General features: G+C 44.3%; 1 protein-coding gene across 1 annotated transcript in view; it reads right to left on the bottom strand.

The window, feature by feature from the left end:
* LOC124775110 (ATP-binding cassette sub-family C member 4-like) overlaps nucleotides 1–21975 on the bottom strand; it is a 365777-nt gene that overhangs the window by 162283 nt on the left and 181519 nt on the right. The window contains exons 6-7 of the mRNA XM_047249941.1: nucleotides 18621–18777; nucleotides 7396–7534 (exon numbers count right to left, since the gene is read on the bottom strand). Coding sequence (XP_047105897.1) covers nucleotides 7396–7534; nucleotides 18621–18777 — 296 coding nt within the window. The remainder of the gene's footprint in view (nucleotides 1–7395; nucleotides 7535–18620; nucleotides 18778–21975) is intronic.

Below are 21975 nucleotides of genomic sequence, written 5' to 3' on the forward strand. Positions count from 1 at the left end.
ACGGAGTAAACACAGCTACACGATACCTAATAAGAAGATGCGTGATAGCACAAACATCGACGCTACTGAAGTAGCGTTAAATCAGAAGGCTTTTGCCGTGCTGGGAATGATCCACAAGCAACACACATACTATTAAAGCACATCACAGGTACGTTCTGGGTGGGTTGATGATATTACAAGCTAACGGTCACAATCACTTCGATTTTGTCCAACACACCACATGTTTTAGACCCTGGTTCCCATTTTTAAGTAACATTGGTCTTGAACGCTCCTGGGAGGTGAAAATAGCTGCCTAGATCTGATTCTAAGCAACATCTTTGTATTTCGCAGGCAACGTTCTACCGAGAAAGCCATTGGACTCTGTCTCACAGGCCAGTTTCGTAATTGGAAAGCGAAATTAAGTTTAGTGTCTCGTCGACGTCGACGTCATTTCATGCCGACCACCGTGGTTCAGCGGTTGGTATTGCCGCTAATGATGCAGTAGTCCCGGATTCAATTCCCAATGACGACCTCATAACATATCCAAAATGGTAAAGCCTGTAACGGGGTAAACACAGCTACACGATACCTAATAAGAAGCTGCGTGATAACACAAACATCCACGCTGCTGAAGTAGCGTTAAATCAGAAAGCTTTTGCCGTGCTGGGAATGAGACGAAAACTTTTTCTCAACAAAGACAGGTAACGAAATCGGCTGGGGCCATGTCGATGGGCAAATAACAGCATTCGTCTTAAGTAAACTAACTTAACCAATGGTAACGTCAGACAGATGGAACATGGATTTGAACTCCGTTCCTCACGAGTACCAGTCCAGTCTGCTCCACCATCCTGGACACGTTTAAATTTCAAAGTTAAACCTGCCGTACACTCAAAGACGAAAAAACGACGCACTACAAAGGAATGATCCGAATAGGGCGGAAATCGGTATATGTGATGTACATGCACAAACAAATGATTACAATTTCAGAAAAATTGGATATTTTATTCTAGAGGCAGAGCTTCAAAGGTTGAGCACGTCAATAATGGGTTGGTCCGCGTCTAGCCCTTACCAAATCAGTTATATGGCTTTGCATTGTTTGATAGAATTGTTGAATGTCCTCCTAATGGATATCGTGCCAAGTACCGGTCAATTGGCGCGATAGATCTTCAAAATCCCGAGATGGTTCGAGGGCCCTGCCCTTAATGCCCCAAACGTCCTCAATTGGAAGCGATCTGTCGATCTCGCTGACCAAGGTAGGGTTTGGCAAGTTCGAAGATAAGCACTAGAAATTATCGCCGTGTGCGGGCAGGCATTGTCTTACTGAAATACAAGTCCAGGATGGCTTGCCACAAAGGGCAATAAAACAGTGTGCAGAACATCGTCGACGTACCGCTGTGCTGTAAGGGTTCCTCGGATGATGAACAAAGCGAACCTGGTATGAAAATAAAGTACCCCAGACCATCATTCGTGGTTGTCGGGCCGTATGGCGGGCGACATTCACGTTGATATCCCACCGCTGTTTGGAGCGTCTCCAGATATGTCTTCGCTGGTCATTGGGAAGTGAGAAATGTAACAAGGTTTTCGTGTTTAAAGGAAACTTCCTCAGTTGGAATTCAATGCCAACTAGTGAAATCTTCGGGGCGGGTGCAGTGTTGCGAAAACAGGTGTGGTTTTGTTACTAGGTATGTGAAAAAAAAGACAGAACGGGCGTGTGAGACGAGCAAAGATCAGAGAGATCAAGCACAACACAGGCTCAACGTTTCCACTGGCAGTGTAGCGGATATCGTGCACAGCACACCTGACCGACCGGAAAGCTTGTTCTCGCTGGGCACCGCCCCGACTGTCAGGCGAGTGTGAAGCCGAATGAATGGGATTGTCTCTCCAGTAGCTAACCCGATATCAGTCAGAGGGTGTTCCATTCCTATACCATATTATCACACGGGACAAATGTTGTTGTGTCACCGCAAGGCACCACACACGCTAGGTTGTAGACTTCAGATCGGCCGCGGTCCGACAGTACACTTCGGACCCGCGAGTCGCCACTGTCGACGCTAGCAGACCGAGCGCCGCCGGGTCTTCACGAGACAAGCTAGCGCACTGGCCAGTTCTACAGCCGACTTTAATAGGAATGGTTCTCTTGTTATAGCTTCAGAGATCTCATTTGCAGAGACGCTAGTTAGCACAGCCTTCAGCTAAGTCAGTAGCTACGGCCTAGCCAGGCGCCACATACAGTTTATGCACTGACAATTGATCTACATGTGTGAAGCAATCAGAATTGTAAAGAAGTATTCGCAGTTCAGTCTATAACGGCACTTTTAAATATTATTGTACAAAGTCAACATCGACGTTCACCGCTGATGCTGAATTAAAGCTAAGTGCTTATTTGTATTCCTGTCTACCAACTTTCTAATCACCTAAGATATTCCAGATACATCCCGTCAAGTATAGCTCATTGATCCTCACGTCAGCCTACGTGATCAGCGCGTGCAGTTAATGGCCACACCTCATGATGAGACTAAGAGTCAAATTGCCTGACTGAGCCGGGTCACCCTTTTTCCATGAGGCCCATAGCTCCGCTTCATACATAACAAATGTAACGCCCGTTACGAAGAAAATTTCAATTCAGTGCCATGAAGTCATTTTCCCCCTTCCACCTTCCTACTCCCCATAGTAAGTTTAACACAACAGAATCAGCGAAGAAAGTATTTTGGGATTCGTAGGATCTGCCGGTTGACTTCTTCATCCATGCAGAGGCCGTTAGTGTGCCAAGCTGGTACAGTTGCAGAAAGTGATTCAGAGAATACGACCCGAAATTGTTTTCTAAATATGTTGTGTTGCACGACAACGTCCGATCGTATACAGCCTTATTTGGTGCAACGTTTCCTGTGAGCAGTATTGCAATACCCTTCAGACAGCAAGGGATTTTCGTCTCCTAGGATCGATCGCCATTTCAGAATCAATAGCGAAGTTCAGGAGCTGTTATTGACTGGCTTCTAGACCTATACCCAGATTTCTTTTGTGCCAGAACCGACTGATAAGTGTACCGATGGAACAAAGTGCTTAGATGAAATTAGTGTGTATCAGTGCTTTAATAACTCTGTGAAGCCTTTCGATTTTTTTTAAGCTGACTTATCACTTTACTTTTCTAACCAGCATCATACGAACAGCACTAATGTCTCGAATGCATCATCGTTGCCCATAAAGAATTTTGATTAAATTCAGTTCAGTGTAAAATCTGCTGTGGAGTGAAAGTCCCGTTTTCGAACCAAGCCTAAGGTTGCATCTGTCTCCTCTTTCTCCCTGAGATGCTCAATCAGCAGTATTAAGTTTAGGACCATTGTTTATTTTGGAAGAGGCGTTCTGATAGATTTAAGCTTATAGATGGTTCATGCGGCATGTTAAAATGGCTCAGGTCGTAGTTCGTGTCCGGCAAAAGACAAACACGAGATTATAGTCTCCGTCCGATATGAAATTTCTATTTCTCAGTAAGTTTCAAGACAATAATATCGATAAAACACCTGATAATGGGAATTAGTGGCTGAAATTCAGCTTAAATCTCTCCGAAAGTTCATTCTAATATTCGCTGTATTAAAAAGTAACCGTCTGTTAGTGAAAGTACATGTTAGTGCACACATGCATAATTTTGTGTGTTATTAATGGGGATTAATTCCATTCATACAGCGCAGTTACAACGAATTAACAAACTAAAACCAGTCACAATGAAAAAAAAACACATTAAAATGTAGTAGTGAAAAAACTACGTTAAATTAATTATGAATAATGATTTTTTACTTCACTAAAAACATTATGAACCCACAGATTTTCAAACTCCACTCAAAATACTTATCTGATTGCCTCTCATGTCAAAGACAGGGTTATTTTACCATCGTGAAGTGTATTGCTACGCTTTAATTCATACTGTGAACATTTATGCAATGGAAGAACTTTTCTAACAGTTACCCTTCGTTTACTGATGAAGTACATTCTGTGGTAAAAATAAATTTCAAAATAACTTGGGAAAATCTCCATTAACTCATAGGGAAGACACAAAACAGGTCAAAGGTAATATACTACGTGCAACCAGGAAGGACTAGGGCACTCCGTGATCCATTCTTTGGGCAAGATGGGATAGAGAATAGGGTTTCATCTGTGAAATAACGTCTTATCGGCAGACAGACAGGACACACCGTGACGAGTAGGTGGTCTTCTATCCGCGATAAGCTATTCCCCAAGCCTCCAGTGGCATACATTCTCGGAAGCGACAAGTGGCGTATCGTCAAACGAGCCTTGAGAGGGTATGGATAAGCTGTTTGAGGATACGGGACGAGTGATGCAGAGGAAATCAGAGTCGTAACAGGAACTTCAAAACATTTCATAAAAAGATGGGGAAGGCTTCAATGTCGGCTATCGGTACACCCAGTACAATGTTTCAACGTGTGGTAGTGATTCTATCTTTTGTCTCGTATTTTCTTTACACTTCGTTTGTAATGTGAGCGACCGTGAGGAACACATTACTCACGTGCAGACGGCTGTTGGTACGACTGCGGCGGTGAGGGTGTCGTGAGGTCCTTGCTGGCCACTCAGCAGACACTGTGACTCACACTTCTATAAACAGCACAAAATAAACCACATGTGCGCTTCAACTGTTCACAACTCTGACACTTCGACGTTCGATGTCACAACACATCTGCAACTCTCAAGTACAACGACTTGTTAACCATAAAAGACAAACAAGGGGCTTCACATATTTTCTGAGCTCATCTTCACAGAAACTCTTCCAAATGGTTTTTTCCAACTATGCAATAAGTCGCATCTTCTAGCAAGAAAATCCACCTCTTCTTTTCTGTAGCACTTTACAAAGATATTACTTCAACTATTCATTTTTATGACGTGCAGATAACTTTTCCATGACATGTATGACATTTTTCTACAAAAAGTCGCCACATAGCCTTACTAAATTTGAGTTACACGTGACAAGCACCGTCTCACTTACATCTTGTCAAGTAACCGTGAATCTGAAAAGCACAAATACATTGTTTGACTTAAAATTTATAGAAATTCAAGTGAAATCAATGTAAATTAATCAGCACTTCCAATTATAGATAATTTTGTCGTTTCAGAGTTGCGATACGAAATTGTTATAGCATGTCTGTGTTACAAAGGAAAGAAACATTTTTCTCATGCTAAGTTTCAACAGCAGATGTTCACCAGCAAATGTATGTTCTCACGCTACACGTTGAAAATAAGTAATGATTTCAGCTGTATGCAAATAAGGCAGCACTCCAAATCACTCCACCTATTACGTTGAAACAATCTTGAATTCGCTTGATGCTACTGACACAAATCCACTCACATTTTTTTTTTATTTCCAGGAATTACATAGCTGCAAACATTGGTAACAGTCGGTGGGCAAAAATCGTATTTAATAACACTTGTCACAGGTCTGAAATAGGAAGAAATTAGGACATTCACAGCTTTCGCGGTCATCGGATAGGAAAACAGTGAATGCAGTACTTGTAAAGCAGATTTTTAATGAATTGGCAAACCATCATTACAATACCTGGAGGCAACAAGGAAATATTGTTCGAAAGATAAGACACCAATAAAAGAAATAAACCTAGATTCTACCCGTTTTGAGGTAAAGTTGACTCTACACTACGGACGATAGGAAGGTATGTGACTCTGGTCCGTGTAGTTTCTAAATGGGCAATTGGAAAGTTTGGATTCCAGCTTGTATAGTATACTAAATTGATATAGTATACCAAATAAATGCAATGAAGACTTTACGTACAAGATACCTCAAAAATTTAGGGTCAGAGTTATATTAAGACAGTAGACAACCCTAAACTGAGTATTTCGAGATAAGGAACCAAAAGTCGGAAATTGACATTTCATACGGTACCCCCCGAGATCTTCAATTAGTAATGTGTGTGAGCCACGTATTTGAAACCTATATCTCGACATGAAAGTTACTGGCGCTACACTGAAAAAAAAACGATATACAGACGTCAGTAACGTGTCCGCAGTGGATTTTTTTCTATGCGGTTGGTATATGACATCTCAGATCTGCATGTCTAGCTTAAGGCGCTGCTTGGTAGCGTACAGCACAGGCAGGTGGCCCACACAGGCATCGAATCTGAACCGTGTATTAACAGCCTTAGTCTGTTACACTAACCACCCTGACTGTGAATTTTAGGCGGTTTTCCACGCTCTTTTAAGCAAATACCGGGCTGTTCCCTAGTTTAACCCTCCCTCCTCCTCCCTCTTCCTCAGGAAATACGATACGATAACACAAACAAGAAGAGAAATTTGTTATCATCGAGTATAGATTTTAAGTGTCAGGAAGTCGTTTCTGAAAGTAGTTGTATGGAGTGTAGCCATGTATGGAAGTGAAACATGGACGATAAACAGATTGGACAAGAAGAGAATAGAAGCTTTCGAAATGTGGTGCTACAGAAGAATGCTGAAGATTAGATGGGTAGATCACATAACTAATGAGGAGGTATTGAATAGAATTGGGGAGAAGAGGAGTTTGTGGCACAACTTGACAAGAAGAGGGGACCGGTTGGTAGGACATGTTCTGAGGCATCAAGGGGTCACCAATTTAGCATTGGAGGGCAGCGTGGAGCGTAAAAATCGTAGAGGGAGACCAAGAGATGAATACACTAAGCAGATTCAGAAGGATGTAGGCTGCAGTAGGTACTGGGAGATGAAGAAGCTTGCACAGGGTAGAGTAGCATGGAGAGCTGCATCAAACCAGTCTTAGGATTGAAGACCACAACAACAACAACACAAACGTCGAAGCATCCGTGAGCCATAGAGAGACAGATACAGTCCTCTTTTAGGTAAACTGACTGACGACAGGAAAGACATCCGGCCACGAAGTTGAAATAAAAATAAATTTTCAAAAATCATGAAAACAGCGGTCCCCGTGCGGTGGGATAAAGGTTAAGAAAGAGAGCGTGTATGAAAAGTCAATAGGAATTGAACAGAAACTGGTTTTTGAAGTCCTAGCTTCCTGTTTCATTACAAAGAGACAAAGGGATATTTGAGAGTGCACAGTGCACAGCAAAAATTGTGCGCTTTTGAAATACATGCATTGAGACTGGCTGCCGTCAATTTAACAGCTTCTATGCCTTTAATTGTGATTACAGATTGTAAGTTGTTTATGCAACTAAATATCTCAGCATTAATTTCTGACCATAGTTCCTTATCTCAACTACCATCTACCATCACTACACAACGTGTGAAGGGTCGTTAGTAGATTTGTGCTCCCCGTCCTCCTACAGGGGCCTTACATGACGGCTCAGTCCTGAATGGCGCTCTTTCGGCCGAAATACTCACCCCGTTTCGAAGGTGGTGCGCGTCGTTTCCTACGCTGGTCCTAACAGAAAAGTTCGTCGGTACGTGAGTTACCTTATCGGCGGTGATCTCGAAGTTGAGCAGCCAGCAGGTGAGCAGCGAGACGAACAGCGCCGTCCGGTCCACGAAGAACTCGAGGGCGAGCACGAAGCTGCGCAGGTAGGCTGTCTTCGTCACCTTGGACACCTCGGCCCTGCCACACAACACAGACACGTCACAACATCGCCGGGGTTCGCTGCTACGACGCGGTAGTGTCGCTTTTCGCGAAGCAGCACCGGAGATAGAACAAAAGGCCAACTTTCCATCAGATTACTGTTCGAGAGGAGACTCAGTGTTAGTATAGGCTCCGTGTGTGCCGTGAGAGTTTTGGCTTCTTCGACGGCGAAGCCACAAGCAGCCAGAGTTACGGTTCCGGCAGCAGCAGTTACCGACAACTACGTAGAGCAGTCGGCGCAGAGGCGATTCGATTGAAGCACTTGCCTCGAGATGAGGGCCGGTCCGCTTCCAGAACAGACCGGTTCGCTACCGCGGAGCTGCGGTGTGTACACCTTCTACACGCGAAAATGCAAACTGTTTGGCTTCGTGCCAGTGCTCCTTAACTGGAGCACCATTCTCTTCAACACTGTGTAAGAGGATATGCCACTACAGTACGTAATCAAAAATACACGGCTGGCCATTAAAATTGATACACCAAGAAGAAATGCAGATGATAAACGGGTATTCATTGAACAAATATATTATACTAGAACTGACATGTGATTACATTTTCACACAATTTGGGTTCATGGATCCTGAGAAATCAGTACCCAGAAAACCACCTCTGGCCGTAATAACGGCCTTGATACGCCTGGGCATTGAGCCAAACAGAGCTTGGATAGTGTGTACAGGTACAGCTGCACATGCAGCTTCAACACGATACGACAGTTCATCAACAGAAGTGACTGGCATATTGTGACGAGCCAGTTGCTCGGCCATCATTGACCTGATGTTTTCAATTGGTGAGAGATCTGGAGATTGTGCTGGCCAGGGCAGCAGTCAAACATTTTCTGTATCCAGAAAGGCCCGTACAGGACCTGCAACATGCGGTCGTGCATTATCCTGCTGAAATGTAGGGTTTCGTAGGGATCGAATGAAGGGTAGCGACACGGGTCGTAACACATCTGAAATGTAACGTCCACTGTTCAAAGTGCCGTCAATGCGAGTGACCGAGACGTGTAACCAATGGCACCCCATACCATCACGCTGGGTGATACGCCGGTATGGCGATGACGAATATACGCTTCCAATGTGCGTTCACCGCGATGTCGCCAAACACGGATGCGACCATTATGATGCTGTAAACAGAACCTGAATTCATCCGAAAAATTGACGTTTTGCCATTCGTGCACCCAGCTTCGCCGTTGAGTACACCATCGCAGGCGCTCCTGTCTGTGATGCAGCGTCAAGGGTAACCGCAGCCATGGTCTCCGAGCTGATAGTCCATGCTGCTGTAAACGTCGTTGAACTGTTAGTGCAGATGGTTGTCGTCTTGCAAACGTCCCCATCTGTGGATTCAGGGATCGAGACGTGGCTGCACGATCCGTTACAGCCATGCGGATAAGATGCCTGTCATCTCGACTGCTAGTGAGACGAGGCCGTTGGGATCCAGCACGGCGTTCCGTATTACCCTCCTGAAACCACCGATTCCATATTCTGCTAACAGTCATTGGATCTCGACCAACGCGAGCAGCAATGTCGCGATACGATAAACCGCAATCGCGATAGCCTACAATCCGACCTTTATCAAAGTCGGAAACGTGATGGTACACATTTCTCCTCCTTACACGAGGCATCACAACAACGTTTCACCAGGCAACGCTGGTCAACTGCTGTTTGTGTATCAGAAATCGGTTGTAAATTTTCCTCATGTCAGCACGTTGTAGGTGTCGCCACCGGCGCCAACCTTGTGTGAGTGTTCTGAAAAGCTAATCATTTGCATATCACAGCATCTTCTTCCTGTCGGTTAAATTTCGCGTCCGTAGCACGTCATCTTCGTGGTGTAGCAATTTTAATGGCCAATAGTGTATACGGACGGCTATTAATGGACATTAATATGGGGTGTGTCGACCTTTCGCTTTTATGACGGCTTGAAGGCTGCTGAGGACTTTTATTGAGGTGTCTGAATGTCTGTGGAAAAATGGCAGACCGCGTGTGGTAGCTGCGCGGTCTCAACCGCCCTGTCACGGTTCGCGCCGCTGCCCCCGTCGGAGGTTCGAATCCTCCCTCGAGCACGGGTGTGTGTGGTGTCCTTAGCGTAAGTTAAAGTTAGATTAAGTAGTGTGTAAACCTAGGGATCGATGACCTCAGCAGTTTTGTCCCATAGGAACTGGCCACAAATTTCCAATTTCCAAAAACGGCAGGTCAGTCTTCCTCGAGAGCCGAAACCAGAAAAGGTAGTGATGTTTGACGTTGCTGTCTGGAGCGAAATCGACGTCCTACCTCGTCCCAAAGGGGCTCCATCGTGTTCAGGTTGGGAATCTGGGCAGGCCAGTCTATTTCAAGAATTTTATTATCCACGGATCATTACCTCTCAAATGTTGCTTTATAACAGGATGTATTGTCATGCCGACAGAAACAATCATCGCCTGTGAATTATTATTCTACTGTCCGCAAAACACAATGCTGTTCATATCCTTCCAAATTTAGTGTTTTCCGGAGCACGATAAGGAAACGACATCCAAACCACGAAAGCTCCCCCCTACCGTGATACCACCACTTCATAGTTCACTGTTGGCATTACACATGTGACAGCTAACGTTCTCCGCGCAAACATTTCCATCGTATTGCCACAGGGTATGGCGTGAGTTATCACTCCGAATCATTCGTCTCCACACATCCTCAGGCGTGTGGCGACGCTTCTTACATCACCTCAAGCGTAGCTTACCACTGAGTACAGAAATGTGTGGCTTCTAAGAAGCTGCTCGACCAGTTTACCGCATTCTTTTTAACTTTTTACACACTTTCCTTGTGCTAGATGAACTCCTGCCAGCACTCTGAAACTCACGCGTGATTTCTCCCCCAAATTTCGTGCGATATTTTGCACCCACCATCCACATACTGTCCGTCAGTTCATGAGGTCTATCTGGCCTTGATTTTACAGCTGTTGTTCCTTCGCGTTTTTGCTTCACAGACACGCCTGCAGCTGTCAACTTTTAGAAGGGTTGAGATGCCCTTGACGGATTTGTTACTCAGGTGACATCCAATAGCTAGTCCACGTTCGGAGTCTCTGATCTCTCCTGAAAGTTCCAGTCTGCTGGCACTACTTCTCTACCGATAACGTGGTACACCCCGCCCCCTTCTACACTGGCGGGTCCTCTCGTGACATCTAGCGGTCAATTCCTCATTATGCATGGGTGTCCAGACACTTTTGATCGGATGGTATATTTGTGACCCACAGAAGTTACATTTTTGCTCTCTCTCAATCCTTTCATAGTTGCGGACTAAAATCAAATCTGGAACTAGTAACAGTCAATTTTCTGCGATACTTGACACGAACTAAAATGCATAGCAGAATCTTACAAGGACAGGAAACAAAATTTTTATAAACTTTCCTCGGAAAACTTTTCAAATATCGATGACGAATGGATAGATCACATTGTCTACATTTGGCTACTGCAAAATCCTTATCTTTAAAGGTAGGTTGAGGAAAGACAAATTCACGTTTATATATTTGTAAATTTAAAAACAAAGTCTGTCATTAAACTAACTGGAATACTGTCTTTAAAGTTCGAAAATTATCATGGATAAAATACAGGGACCGAAAGGCTGCCTACGACTTACATAGAAATAAGACTGCAATTGTAAAAGTAAATGGAAATTAATTGCACCCAGCAGATGAAAAAGGAGTGAGACAGTGTTGCAGCCTATCTATCCCCAGAGTTGTTGGGGAACAACCACATATAAAATGTGGAGAAGGCGAACTAAAGAGTAGGTTTTATTGGCAGAAAACTTAGATGGTACAACAAATCTCCTAAAGAGACTGCCTACACTACGCTTGGCCGTCCACTTCTGAAGTACGAGTATTGCTGCGCGATATGGGATCATGACCATACGGAACTGACGAAGGACATTCAAATAGTTCAAAGGAAAGCAGCTTCTTTTATATTACCGCGAAAAACGGAAGAGAGTGTAAAGTGTATGATAAGCCAGTTGGGGTGGTAATCATTAAGACAAAGGCTTTACCTGTTGCAAGCATATACTTTCAGGAAATTTCAGTTGTCAACTTTCTCCTTCGAATGCGAAAATATTTTTGTGACTTTCACAGAGAAGTGAAACTGATAATAAAATAACAGAAATCTTTTTTCCTACGTGTTGTTCGAGAGCGTAACGGTAGAAGAATAGTCTGGAAGTGGATCGATGAAACATCTGTCAAGCACTTAAGTGTGAATCGCAGAGTAGGCATATAGATGTATAATGGGCGATCAAAAAGTTCCCGTTTCAGGGCGTTGCTGCAGCGTATATGCAACGTAGCGCGACTCCTTTGCAGTGTTGTTAAGCACTGACAGACAGGCAAGGGAGTAGCGTGCCACTGGTTCCTTTCCAAAATGCGTGTGGCAAATGCGGAAACGTGAACTATGGCGACTTCACTACCAAACGCTTCCTGCCAGAACCAACGTACTGTTACAGTTATCTTGCATGCCGAAGGACAAACACCGGTAGACATCCATCAGCGAATGTAGAAAGTGTATGGGGCAGCATTTCTGTCGAATACTGAGACAATGGGTGTTGTTGCTTAATGATAACGCCCGTCCGGATATTGCAAATGCCGTAATGCGGTATTTACGCCAACTGAAAACGGAGGCACTCGGGTATCCGCCCTACACTCCTGATCTCTCCTCGCGCGGTTATAAATCCTTCGGTCCCTTGAAAAAGTCCTTGAGGATTCGACGATTCCTGTCAGTGACGATGTGCAGCAGGCGGATACCGACTTCTTCACGCAGCAGGAAACGGTGAGATGATTGCCTGACGCTCCCCACAATTTCGACTGATAGGCGTACCAGTTTCGGAATACGGTTTTCGAAGCGAAACTTTTTGATCGTCAGTTATAGAAGTTATCCAATACAACCTAGAGTAAGCCGTAAAAGAAACCAAAGATAATTTTGGAAAGGCAATTATGGTTCAGGGAAAACAAATAAAAACTTCAAAGTTAGCAGAAATAAAAACTTCAAAGTTTGCAGACAGAAAGGATTTGAAGAATCAGTTGAACGGGATGAATAGTTGAAATAGCTCTAAGCACTATGAGACTTAACATCCGAGGTCATCAGTCCCCTAGGCTTAGAACTACTTAAACCGGACATCACACACATCCATGCCCGAGGCAGAATTCGAATCTGCGACCGTAGCAGCAGCGCGGTTCCGGACTGAAGCGCCCAGAACCGCTCGTCCACGAATGAATCTCGGAGCAAGTTATAAGGTGAACATCAACAAAAGTAAAACAAGGATAATGCAGTGTATTCGAATTATATCAGGAGATGCTGACGGAATTATATCAGAAAATGAGACGCTGAAAGCTGTCGACAAGTTTCGCTATTTGAACAGCGTAGAAACTGATTCTGGGCAAATCAGACTGTAGCGCCTAGAACCGCTCGGCCAAATCCGGCCGGCGTATAGAGTCTGAGCGATAACGCAAGACTCTTGGTGACGACCGTAAATTATAATTAATGTTTCAATTTGCTTCCCGGCGACGATGATTACTGATCAAAAGCTCAAGGAAAAAAACGATTACCTCCTCTTTGAGCTTGACAAAAGAGTGCGATAAGTGCTGGAGTGTACCTCAAAGAACTCAAAGCGTAATTTAATGAGTAAATAAGTGTTTCCGTTATCTCGCGGGTCTACAATCATCAGAGCACAGAACTTATTTCCATAGTTTATGAAAAGCAAAGAATAGCTGCATAATTACAGACGGGACTGAAACAAAATGGACAAAATAAGTGGGGAGCTGTGGATAAAATTTACTGTGTCTTTTTCAAAGGAATCATAACAGCATTTGCTTTAAGTAATTTAGGGAAACAGTAGAAATCGAAAATCCGGGTGGGTCGACAGGAATTTCAATCGCCGTTGTCCTAAATACCAGTCAATCGTTAAAGGAATGAAATTTTCACACTGCAGCGGAGTGTGCGCTGATATGAAACTTCCTGGCAGATTAAAACTATATGCTGGACCGAGACTCGAACTCGGGAACTCACGAGTTCGAGTTTCGGTCCGACATACAGTTTTAACCTGCCAGGAAGTTTCAGTCGTTAAAGGTTTGCGATAATCTGTACCGAGTTCCGAAACGATTATAATTATTAATTCTACACATTCTGCGATTCCTAGTGGGATGTTTTTCCACCATGTATGTACGTATGTATTGAACTGGGGACCTAGAAACGACGGAGAGGCTCCGTCCCCGCCGTAGCCCTCAGTGGTACACAACCCCACAACAGGCCACAGCAGTCCAATTCACACCACTGACGCCCTACACCGAACCCAGGGTTATTGTGTGGTTCGGCCCCCATTGGACCCCCCCCCCCCCCCAGGAACGTCTCATTCCAGACGAGTGTAACCCCAATGTTAGGGTGGAAGAGTAATTATGGTGTAAGCGTATGTGGAGACAGTGCTTGCGCAGCAGACATAGTGTAACTGAGGCGGAATAAGGGGAACCAGCCAACATTCGCCGTGGCAGATGGAAAACCGCCTTAAAAACCATCCACAGGCTGGCCGTAACACTGGACATCGACACTAATCCGCCGGGCGTTTTCGTTCCGGGGACCGGTACGCCTTCCCGCTAGGGAAGCAGTGCGTTAGATCGCACGGCTAGCCGGGCGGGCATTTTTCCACCTTACTAGCACGCACTAATTTTCCGCTCACATTATCCGTCTCTGCTCCCGCTATACATGTCTGACAGAGCTGCTTGACATCCCAGTAATCAGTCACCTCGTGTACGCTGCGTCTTTTGACCAGCCAAACATGGTAACATTTCTGCTATTCGCTGACGTCTTTCTAACCATCAATTTTGTGTAGATAGAGCACGCACTCCAAAGTTTATTTGTCAGCTACTGTGACATGTCTAGGAAGAACTGAGTGCAACGTAGTGCAACCTGCAGGTACCCACTTGTAGACTTAAGCTTGTCATTGGAAGAGTATATTTTTCTTCTCTGTTGTTTGTATTGTGGCCCAATTAGTTTCACCAATTTTCAAAATCTTGTCCTCTTTGAAAAACTGTTTACTCCTTAATCTAAGATACACTGTATACTTTTATAAGGCGCTGGCAGTGACGCATTTGCTAATCTGGTACTAGAAATAACGGTCTGTGCTACGCAAATCGTCACCGCAATGCGGAGAGTTCCTTGACTGAGAGGCGTGATGTGTGTGTGTCCTGTTCCAAAAATACGGACTCCTCAAGCAGATAGGCGCTAGCCGACGAATTATAGTCTCAAATTCCAACGTAAAAAGAACGTTTGAATCTGCCTAACATCAGTTGAAGAGTCGATAGGTGTAAATATAAATAATATTAATTTTCGTGTAATCTGAAGGATAGATAATGATAGAACTGGTTGGACAACACATGGGCTTTCATTCAACATGAACTGCGATACACATATTTGAACGGGACAAATTCTTAACTACCATTTTCGTACTTGAAATGATTATTTCAGTCAGAACATATTCATTAAAAGTACATAAGAAACTTGGTGGAAATTTCTTTTAAAAGGCAGAGAATCTAAATTAATCTTTGACAAATTCCTCGAGGAAGTCGTTTCGTCACATTTTTTATTTTTTATTTTACACCTGTTGTAAATTGTAATCGATATACCAAGTAATATGTAACAAGCTTGATTGACAGACACCCGGCACAGGCGATTTTGTGAAGATGTTGTCATCTGTCAGAGACTTGGACACACATGACGAGGGGATTCTAGCCAAATCGAATATCTGGCATGTTGTAACGAAGAACACATACTGGAATGATAGTTATGACATTCGTTTCCGGCCTCCAGGAAATTATTTTCTTTTGTTTCAACAAAGAAGCGAAATAATGTTGTTTATGGTACAGGTGAAGAACACAAACACTTAAATGTATAAGAATTTCCCGCTGTTAAGGCTTCACGCTATCCTTAGTACTTCCGGTTTTCTCATGGAACAAAGTATTGCACTCAAACAATGAAGTATATTGTCATACGATAGTGCTTCCGTCACACGACGTTTGCGCACTAAAGCGAAAAAGCGTAGAAGCATAACAAATGAAAACTTTGCTAACACGAAGGACAGATTTCTGTTAACTACGACAATATTTTCGGAACGCTGTCAAGCAAGTTCTCGCTTGCCATAAGAGGGCCACTTGATAAAACAGTAAACTCGACAACAATTAATCACGATTTCAGTGGATATGTAAGAAGAAGACGACTTCTCATCATACGAGAGCTTACCATTCCAACCTTTAAAATGTTTCTCCAGATACTAGTAACTGTGGCGACTTACCATATCAGTCGACGTTGGACGTGTTTCTAAGTTCATTCTGGAGGTTTATCTTAACTGACGCGACCCGAAAACCGAGTACATAACATACAGCTACCAGAATAAGGAAAACACTGAAAGAAACATGGCATGCTGGACTAGAGAACCTCTCGTACAAAGTTAAATTCGTCTCGGAATGGATGTGTATAACTTGAGGACTAACACAGGATAATTTTACACCACTCCGTTGTATTCTTCAGCAGTTATTCCCGTCAGAAATGACGTACGAGAAAATCTGCTTTCGACTCTTTGCTCCATAATCAGCCAAAGAATCTTCTTCCCTCAGTTCGCTTATCTGTATTTGCAGTTGTGATTTATAACAGTCACGACGACCGCGTTAACTTCTTTCTCTTACCTACACTCCTGGAAATGGAAAAAAGAACACATTGACACCGGTGTGTCAGACCCACCATATTTGCTCCGGACACTGCGAGAGGGCTGTACAAGCAATGATCACACGCACGGCACAGCGGACACACCAGGAACCGCGGTGTTGGCCGTCGAATGGCGCTAGCTACGCAGCATTTGTGCACCGCCGCCGTCAGTGTCAGCCAGTTTGCCGTGGCATACGGAGCTCCATCGCAGTCTTTAACACTGGTAGCATGCCGCGACAGCGTGGACGTGAACCGTATGTGCAGTTGACGGACTTTGAGCGAGGGCGTATAGTGGGCATGCGGGAGGCCGGGTGGACGGGTGGACGTACCGCCGAATTGTTCAACACGTGGGGCGTGAGGTCTCCACAGTACATCGATGTTGTCGCCAGTGGTCGGCGGAAGGTGCACGTGCCCGTCGACGTGGGACCGGATCGCAGCGACGCACGGATGCACGCCAAGACCGTAGGATCCTACGCAGTGCCGTAGGGGACCGCACCGCCACTTCCCAGCAAATTAGGGACACTGTTGCTCCTGGGGTATCGGCGAGGACCATTCGCAACCGTCTCCATGAAGCTGGGCTACGGTCCCGCACACCGTTAGGCCGTCTTCCGCTCACACCCCAACATCGTGCAGCCCGCCTCCAGTGGTGTCGCGACAGGCGTGAATGGAGGGACGAATGGAGACGTGTCGTCTTCAGCGATGAGAGTCGCTTCTGCCTTGGTGCCAATGATGGTCGTATGCGTGTTTGGCGCCGTGCAGGTGAGCGCCACAATCAGGACTGCATACGACCGAGGCACACAGGGCCAACACTCGGCATCATGGTGTGGGGAGCGATCTCCTACACTGGCCGTACACCACTGGTGATCGTCGAGGGGACACTGAATAGTGCACGGTACATCCAAACCGTCATCGAACCCATCGTTCTACCATTCCTAGACCGGAAAGGGAACTTGCTGTTCCAACAGGACAATGCACGTCCGCATGTATCCCGTGCCACCCAACGTGCTCTAGAAGGTGTAAGTCAACTACCCTGGCCAGCAAGATCTCCGGATCTGACCCCCATTGAGCATGTTTGGGACTGGATGAAGCGTCGTCTCACGCGGTCTGCACGTCCAGCACGAACGCTGGTCCAACTGAGGCGCCAGGTGGAAATGGCATGGCAAGCCGTTCCACAGGACTACATCCAGCATCTCTACGATCGTCTCCATGGGAGAATAGCAGCCTGCATTGCTGCGAAAGTTGGATATACACTGTACTAGTGCCGACATTGTGCATGCTCTGTTGCCTGTGTCTATGTGCCTGTGGTTCTGTCAGTGTGTTCACGTGATGTATCTGACCCCAGGAATGTGTCAATAAAGTTTCCCCTTCCTGGGACAATGAATTCATGGTGTTCTTATTTCAATTTCCAGGAGTGTATTTATTTGCTTTCTTGTTCCTTCCTTTTACACTCAGTTTGCCTTTTTGCCCTGTTCTTTGGCCTCTGAATTGTTTGAAAGGATAGATACATCAGTAATTGCTAAATTCCACGCATTTACATTGAAATATAGTCAACAAAGCAGTGCAGCAGTCCAAACGCCGCAAATATCGCTTGTCCACTCCACGGCTCGTATCTCTACGAACCGACTGCGTGATGTTGAGGCTCTGCCGTGCCCTTCAAGGTCCCTAGATCTGTCCCCGACAGGGCAGAAGAACATGTGTGGGCCCAGATCGGACGTCATCTCCACCTCAGTGCCGGTATCCAGTATATCAAAGACAGTCACAACATTTGTGTGCTAGCTTACCTCAAGAGAGGATGGAACGACTTTGTGACGCTCTTCCTAACCAAATCTGTGCCTACATCCAAGCCAGAGGGGGTGCATGTCATACTGGTAAGATAGGTGATACTGCAAAGTTATTTATAATGTTGACTCGATTTTTTAGTCACTGAAATATCCTCGCATACTCACTGAACTTGTGAAGTTTCGTTTTCTCCTCTCTTTCTGCGTGTTTTGCGCTTTTCGTTTGGCAGTGTATAAATGTCAGGAAAAAAAAAAGATCCGTTCACTTTCTGGCTGTACTGAAACGTTCCAAACAAACTTTTATCATTTGCATGAACTGGTCAGACGTCAATGAACAGTCTTCTTTAAAGTACCTAGTCTCTAATGAGGAACGTTTTCCATTCGTATCTGTGCAATAACTTTCGTTGCCACAGAACTCTTGTAGATTTCTGGGTATTAGAATACCGACAGCCAAGCTACGGACGTGCGACATCTCGATATTAGCGTCAGTGGCGTTCTGAGCCACGAGGTCTTTCTGTTATAGTGGAAAGCAGATGTGAATTTTATCACGATTGTATTGCAAGCGGTAACCAGCAACTATAGCGTACTTTACCTGCGGGCGAGGGCGACCAGCTTGGCGAAGGGCTTCTCCCAAGCGTACATCTTGATGACGCGGATGCCCATCACCACCTCGTTCATCATCTTCATCCTCTCGTCCGTGAGGCCCGCAGTCGCCATGCGGAACTTGGCGGACAGTCTGGCCGTCATGTCTGCAACACAAACAACCAACGTTTCGTTCTTTACTGCGCCAAACAACCAAAAAACCTTATCTACTGCATACCGGAGAACGTCGCGCAAAGTACAGCGTGTTTCAAAAAGATCCGTCCAATTTCATACGACTACAATTTCTGCATGAATTATGTTATAAATATGGAATAATTTTTGACTTTTCCATCCAGGCTAAAAGTTTATCTAGGAGCCAGGTGTAAGTTTCCAGTTCATATGTTTGCGGGCAAGGGTCTCCCTAAGGCGGCTGGTTCCTTCATTCACTATTAATTGTACGCCAAAATGGCTATAACACAGCAACAATAGACATTTTGCGATCTCAGTTTCAACAGTTACAATTCAGCAAGGTTGGTAACATTAAGATTGCAACGGGAATTAAATGCAGGGAAATAAACATTTTTTTCAGCCTTCAGTTGCAAGGTAATTTTTACTCGTTTACCTAGGTTTCGATTCCAGTAATGGAATCTTCTTCAGAACCTATAAATTAAACCACATCCTTATTTCTGGCCGGCGTAGCTCCGTCTACGTTCGCCTTAATGGTTTTAATCCTGACAGACATAATGTTATGATTATGCGTCTTTATTGTTTTAATTTTTAATCTGTGACATGGCCAGTGTTTGGCTCTCAAAATAATTTAATTTTTTGTAAGCATCACGACTTCTTTATTATTCAATCATTAGACTGATGATGCACTTCAGTGAGTAATATATGTCCGTATGTGGTTTAATTTATAGGTTCTGAAGAAGATTCCATTACTGGAATCGAAACCTAGGTAAACGAGTAAAAATTACCTTGCAACTGAAGGCTGAAAAAAATTGTTTATTTTCTATACATATACGGTTGCTGACGCGCTGCATGATGTTAAATATTTGTAAATGCAGGGAAGACAGTGGATAGGAGGGAAGAGTACATTGGAGCCCTTTATGACGGGGAGGACTCATCTAGTGATGTCAGAGAAGAAAAAACGGAAGACGACAAGGATAAGATAGGGGATCGAGTATTAGAGCCAGAATTTAAAAGGGCTTTGTACGACCGAAGGTTAAATAAAACAGACAGGATGGATAACACTCCATTAGAATTTTTAAAAATCATTGGGGGAGTGGCAACAAAACGACTATTCACGTCGATGTGTAGTACGTATGAGACTGGCGATATACCATCAGAATTTCGTAAAAAACGTCATCCATACATTTCTGAAGAGTGCAAGAGCCGACATGTGCGAGAACTGTCGCACAATCAGCTTAACAGCTCATGTGTCGAAGTTGCTGACGAGAACAGTATACGGAAGAATGGAAGGAAAATTGAGCATTTATTAGATGACAATCAGTTTGGCTTTAGGAAAGATAAAGACACCAGAGAGGCATTTCTGACCTAGCGGATGATAGCGGGAGCAAGACTGAGGAAAAAAATCAAGACACGTTCATAGGATTTGTCGGTCTGGAAAACGCGTTCGGCTATGACAAATGGTGCAAGATGTTCGAAATTCTGAGAAAAATAGGGATAAACCACAGGGAAAGAAGAGTAATGTACAATACGTACAACAGCCAAGGGGGGGACAATAACAGTGGAAGATCAAGAACGAACTGCTCGGGTTAAAATGGGCGAAACAGGGATGTATTCTTTTGCCTCTACTGTTCAATAATTACACCGAAGACATAATGACGGAAATAAAAAGTAAAGTTCAAAAGTGGGATTAAAACTGAAAGTGAAAGTATATCAGCAATAAGATTCATTGATGACACTGCTCTCCTCAGTGAAAGTGAAGAAGAATTACAGGATCTTCTGAGTGTAATGAACAGTCTAATGAGTACAGAATATGTACTCAGAGTAAATCGAAGAAAGACGAAACTAATGAAAAGTAGCAGAAATGAGAATACCGGGAAACTTAACATCATAAGTGGTGATCACGAAGTAGATGAAGTTAAGGCAGCAAAATAATTCATGATGGGTGGACCAAGGAGGACATAAAAAGCAGCACAGCACTGGAAAAGTGGAAATTCCTGGACAAGACAAGTCTACTAGAGTCTAATATAGATCTCAACTGGACGAACAAATTTCTGAGAATATTTGTTTGTGGCTCAGCATTGTATGTTAGTGAAACACGGATTGTGGGAAAACCGGAACAGAAGAGAAAAGAAGCAGTTGAGACGCGGCGCTACAGAGGAATGTTCAAAATTAGGTGAACTGGTACGTAAGCAATGATATGGTTCTCCGCAGAATGGGAGAGGAAAGGAACACATGGGAAACGTCAGATAATAACTTCTGTAGTACTAGAGGAAACCGTAGAGAGTGAAAACTGTAGAGGAAGAGAGAGATTGGAATACATCTAGCAAATCATTGAGGACGTAGGTTGGCACAGGAGAGAAATTCGTGGCGGGCTACACCCAACCAGTCACAAGACTAATGACAAAAACAGTGCACTTATTCCGTGATTCGTGTGTCCTGTGGCAGTATTTATCCCCCCCACGCTAACTTCTATGCCCTGTGATAAGCGATGAGCAAAGGTACGCATATTTGACAGTGGTTGTATCCAGTTGCAAGAACCCGAGATCGGTGTTAAGTCGACCGCCGGGAACGTAGTGCAGAGCAAACGTTACGACTACAGATCTCCAAGTACTATCAGTGAAGAAGGCAGAATCGCTTTGAGCAACGACGCACACAATTACAGTTTCAAATCGAAGTCCAGGTCCAGAAAGCGAGATCACATTTGTATAGTGAGGCAGTCGATACAGGAGCCATGTTGGATATTCTTTTCATGCAGCGGGCCAACGATGATCCCCATGACGTGTTTATTACAATCCCTAGAGTAGCGGCAGCCGAAAGCTGAACCACCTGCCACGCAGGCAACAATGTCGTCACTCTTTGGGTCAGTCCGCATATCGCCTGATTCAGCTGCTCAATGAACATTTTTAACGCATCATGCGACTGCTTTGAGTATCCACATGGAAAAATGATTTATAATAAATTTTCCACCCAAGTTCTGTTAGGTACACTGGACAGTTGTCTCATTTCCTTGTTTTGTTAAAAACACACTAATAATACGTGTGTTTGATTTAATGTGTGTGGTTCTCGTTTCGCCGCTTTTCTGTTGTGTGCATAGTTCGCAGTTCTACAAATCAGCAGTCCGAGACTCAGCAATCACTAAAACTGATGACTGGACATGAAGATCAAACCATAATTGG

Source organism: Schistocerca piceifrons, chromosome 2, assembly GCF_021461385.2.
Source record: "Schistocerca piceifrons isolate TAMUIC-IGC-003096 chromosome 2, iqSchPice1.1, whole genome shotgun sequence".
Taxonomy (NCBI): domain Eukaryota; kingdom Metazoa; phylum Arthropoda; class Insecta; order Orthoptera; family Acrididae; genus Schistocerca; species Schistocerca piceifrons.